Source organism: Notothenia rossii (assembly GCF_949606895.1).
Source record: "Notothenia rossii genome assembly, chromosome: 4".
NCBI lineage: Eukaryota > Metazoa > Chordata > Actinopteri > Perciformes > Nototheniidae > Notothenia > Notothenia rossii.
In genome coordinates, this window is record NC_136902.1 from 2,990,660 (window position 1) to 2,995,659 (window position 5,000).

The 5,000-nt window shown below is 42.5% G+C and overlaps 2 protein-coding genes across 6 annotated transcripts in view; both read right to left on the reverse strand.

Annotated features, from left to right (window-relative positions):
• Window positions 1-200, reverse strand: part of LOC307035681 (uncharacterized protein) — a 7,202-nt gene extending 7,002 nt beyond the window's left edge. The window contains exon 1 of the mRNA XM_079675309.1: window positions 1-200. This exon is cut by the window's left edge and continues 45 nt beyond it. The gene's annotated coding sequence lies outside the window, so the exon portion shown is untranslated.
• Window positions 201-1,378: 1,178 nt separating this feature from the next.
• Window positions 1,379-5,000, reverse strand: part of bin2a (bridging integrator 2a) — a 16,383-nt gene continuing 12,761 nt past the window's right edge. The window contains exons 11-14 of one of the 5 annotated variants that reach the window (XM_079675246.1): window positions 4,866-5,000; window positions 4,517-4,765; window positions 2,671-2,730; window positions 1,379-1,776 (exon numbers count right to left, since the gene is read on the reverse strand). The exon at window positions 4,866-5,000 is cut by the window's right edge and continues 187 nt beyond it. In XM_079675246.1, the coding sequence (XP_079531372.1) occupies window positions 2,680-2,730; window positions 4,517-4,765; window positions 4,866-5,000 (435 nt within the window). In that variant the 3' untranslated portion in view covers window positions 1,379-1,776; window positions 2,671-2,679. Of the gene's footprint in view, window positions 1,781-2,670; window positions 2,734-4,516; window positions 4,766-4,865 lie in introns of all 5 variants that reach the window. The other 4 variants (XM_079675245.1, XM_079675244.1, XM_079675243.1 and 1 more) reach the window with 4 other exon arrangements.

The following is a 5,000-nucleotide window of genomic DNA, read 5'->3' on the forward strand; positions in this document are numbered from 1 at the left end:
TCCTCACGGTGGGGAAAACAAACCCCCCTGCTGACTGTTCTTCTGATGTAGATGTGTGTGTGTGTGTGAGAGGGGGAGTGTGTGTGAGCGTAAACCTGAGAGAAATAAAGCAGATGTACTTCTCCTCTCAGAAGCTCTCGTAAGTCTCGCGGCAGAAGGGCACGCTGTCCATTTCCGCCCCTCCCTTTCCTCTGAGTGATCGTGTGTTAGCAGGATGTATCACTACGCGGGGAGAAATGTAGAGTAAAGAAGTAGTGCCAGAAATGTGTAATATAAAGCAGATTTTGTTTTTGTTGTTGCGTTTGTTATTAATAGTAGCTGACTGTACTCAGACATTGTACTTGAGTAAAAGTAGAAGTACTCAGATCATGTACTTGAGTAAAAGTTGAAGTACTCAGGTCTTGTTCTTGAGTAAAAGTAGAAGTACTCAGATCTTGTACTTGAGTAAAAGTAGAAGTACTCAGATCTTGTACTTGAGTAAAAGTAGAAGTACTCAGGTCTTGTTCTTGAGTAAAAGTAGAAGTACTCAGATCTTGTACTTGAGTAAAAGTAGAAGTACTCAGATCTTGTACTTGAGTAAAAGTAGAAGTACTCAGATCTTGTACTTGAGTAAAAGTAGAAGTACTCAGATCTTGTACTTGAGTAAAAGTAGAAGTACTCAGATCTTGTACTTGAGTAAAAGTAGAAGTACTCAGATCTTGTACTTGAGTAAAAATAGAAGTACCAGAGTGTAGGAATACTCTGTTTCAGTAAAAGTCCTGCATTCAAAATGTTCCTCAAGTAAAAGTAGAAAAGTATTCTTATCAAAATATAGTGAAAGACAGTAAAAGTAGTCATTGTGCAGATTGGTCCATTTCAGAATAATAGATATGATATGTTTTATAATGATTGATCATGAAAGTGTTCTCAGAGCTGGTAAAGGTGCAGCTAGTCTGAATGACTTTGTATACTGCAGGGTAGCTGGTGGATTTACTCCAGGTGGAACTAAAGTCTGATTTAACACTTGATTAGATTTCACATCATTCATCCACATCTGAGAAGTAACTAAAGGGATTCAATACATGTAGTGGAGTAGAAGTACAGCATGTACCTCTGAACTGTAGTGGACTAGAAGTACTCAGATCTTATACTTGAGTAAAAGTAGAAGTACTAAGTAGCATAACATGTAAATACTTAAGTACAGTTCTTGGGTAAATGTACTTAGTTACTTTACACCTCCACATTTGATATTCAAAACAGTTGCAGATTAAGTTCATTTTGTCTCAACTGGACGACAGAGAAAAGATCAGTAAACAGTGAGCGGGGGAAAGTGAGCAGAGTGAGCGCTCGCTGTTTTTTAAAACCTCCAGAGAAACAGGACCAGCTGCTGACACCTTACTCAATTAAGACAGGAGCATTTATTGTGCACACATTGCATAATCATTTCTATACATTAAATTAAAGGTGAAAAACATCCTCATTCAGAACGACATCATGATTTCTCTTCACAGTGAGCGCCTCAGATTCAGGTTTGATGAAATACTTGAAATAGTTCACAGTACATGATAAGAAGGTTTTCTAACAGTATATATCTCTGGTTTATGTTTGCTAACACATTATACAGAATTGAATCTGTCCTGCAGAAATGTTGGCCTCCTTTTGAGAGGTAATTATTATGGCTTTTACAAAAATATGACGTTCCCCGTACCGTGTGATTTGAATAAAAGATAAATAAGAAAAGCAGCACCAGCAGTCGTCTCTCTTCAGGGCGGCTGTCTCACATTCCGTCTGCAGCTGCTACCTAGACACACACACACACACACACACACACACACCGAAACACACACACCGAAACACACACACACACACACACACACAGAAACACACACCGAAACACACACACCGAAACACACACACACACACACACACACACACACACACACAGAAACACACACCGAAACACACACACCGAAACACACACACACACCGAACCACACCCACAGACAGACAGACAGACAGACAGACACACACACACACACCGAAACACACACACACACACACACACACACACACACACACACACACACACACACACACACACACACACACAGACAGACACGCGCACACACACACACACACACACACACACACACACACAAACACCGAAACACACCCACAGACAGACACGCACAGACAGATGCACACACACACACACACACACACACACACACACACACACACACACACACACACACACACACACACACACACACACACACACACACACACACACACACACACACACACACACACAGAGAGAGACAGACAGACACACACCGAAACACACCCACAGACAGACACACACACACACACACACACATACACACACACACACAGAGACAGACAGACCCACAAACACCGAAATACACCCACAGACAGACAGACAGACAGACAGACAGACAGACAGACAGACAGAGACACACACACACACACACACACACACACACACACACACACACACACACACACACACACACACACACACACACACACACACACACACACACACACACACACACACACACACACACACACACACACACACACACACACACACGAGAGAAGCTCAAATGCAGAAACAGCGAACAACGGAATAGTAATATTAAGATGATAATAGAAAAACATACAAACCTAATCTCTTTAGACGTCTGTGCTCTTTGAGTCCGGAGACGCTGGTTTCCCTGCAGGAGCCTCCTGTACGGGAACACAACGACAACTAGAGTCACACATGACTTTATACTACTGTGTAGAAATACTACAAGTACAAGTCCTGCATTTAAGATCTTTCATTAAAAGCGTTTTATTTTTTTTGGTCAAAAATCATCTCTCGTTTCGTAACTATTTCTCTTTGTGTTATATATTTTTATTAATGTGTGTTTTTATTTTATTATGCACTGTCTTGTGTTTATATAAATATCTTTATTTCATTCAATTTTATTCAACTTTATTTTATTCAATTTTATTTGACTGGCTCCGGCTCTGTTGTGATTGGTCAACCGCTCTGAGATGTCCCGCCCCTTAGCCTATCACGTACAATGTGCTGTAGCGCTAGCCAATAGGAGCGCGAGTGTTCTATAGCACTGTCACCTCCTGAAGTAAAGAAAGGAATCCAATGGAGGCGTTTAAGGGGGAGAGGACACAGGGGTTGTAGCCTTTGCAGACCCTTTACATGCACTAACACCTACTGTATAGATCACACCACAGGAGAGGGGATCATAAGGGATCAATAAAGTTTGATCTCAACCTATGAATAGAACATGTTGATTATAGTGTAGAGCAGAGCAGCGGTTCCCAACCTGCTGGTGAAGGCATTGCATGTCATTCAAATCATTTGCAAAATATTATGATTTGTGAGGAAACATTTGAATTATTACGATTTATTTTATTTTATTTCAACCTCTTTTCCTTTCTTTTTCTTGATCCTCCTTAGCAACGGGCATTACAGTCCTTAGCAACGGGCATTACAGTCCTTAGCAACGGTCTGTTCTACTGGATTTACAACGTGTCACATGTTCTGAATCGACCAATCAGAACTTTATTTAGCCTCCGTATTGTTTAAGGTTGAATGTGGGCCGCGAACATTGAGAAAAGATTGGGAACCGCTGGAGTAGAACGTATAGAGTTTCTAAAGTGAAGGTTCTTGGTTTGTCTCCACCTCTGATACCAGGAGATTACTGACAGCAAATATCTCACCACGTTATTTAAAGCAGTGGTTCCCAATCGGGGGTACGAGGACCCCTAGGGGTACTTGAGGGGCAGCAGGGGGTACGTAGAAAGATTAGGGATCGCAATGTAAATCCCACAGAAAAAACTATTTAAAATAAATTCTCATAAGCCTGGTGTCCTGCCTCAGCTCAAGTGTCTCATTCAAAGCTCCAGTCTTAACAACACATGTTGAAACTAGAAGAGATTTCTAATATAATAGTTTTCACTGATAATAAGTCTGAAGGTTTAAATGCATTTATATGAAGGGTGAGTTACACGAGGGGTTTTCATTTAAAGTCGGGTTGAACACGATTACAAAGGGTTTAGAACATATTTAGACCAATCATCACAGAGGAGTGAGGGGGTTCCTCTAGAACAGTGGTGGACCGTGGGCGCCCCCTGGTGGTCCGTGAGTATATTGGTAACATTTCACATTTGAAATAAATAAATACATTTCAGTTTTCCGCACTCTCGCGGGAATATCTCCGCAATGGAGCGAAGTTAAGTTTAACTTTCGATTGCATGATATAGCCCTGCGCAACACCTTCATCACACATGTTGCCACTTGTTCGTACCATTTTCAGGCGATTTATAATCTGTTCTTGAAAAACGATGTGTTTTTTGATATTTGTGGAGTTAGGTGGTCCGCGAGTCTTTTTTTATTGGTTAAGTGGTTCTTGGTATGAAAAAGTTTGAGAAACACTGAAACTAGAACCAGCTCAAGGGGGCCACGAGACAACAAAGGTTTGGAACCACTTATTCAAACCCTCACCTTGTTTCTGACCTCCTTGCCATCAGAGGTGACCCCGACTCCGTCTCCGTTCTGCAGCCCGTTCTCCTTCAGACCTCCTCCTCTTCCTCCTCCTCCTCTCTCTTCCTCCTCTTCCTCCTGGATGTGCAGCGTGTCCTCGGCGGCACACAGCTGCAGCTCCAGACTCTCAGAATCACAGGAAGGGTTTCCCTCAGAGCTGCTGTCCTTCTCCCCCTCCTTCTCCCCCTCCTTCTTCCCCTCTTTCTCCTCCTTTTCAGAATCACAATTCCTTTATTAGTCCCTCAAGTGGCATCGCAGGTAAAACCAAAAGTAATAATAACAACAACAAATAAGAAAGTGTTTGTTTCACCTGAGGCTCTGCGGGAGTCTCCTCTGGCTTCCCCTCCTCCTGCTGGATCTCCTCTGCTGGAGGACTGACGCTCTCGCTGAGGGTCTCGCTGTGATTGGATGCAGTGTCCAGGTCCTCCAGGGGGCGGGAGTTGTA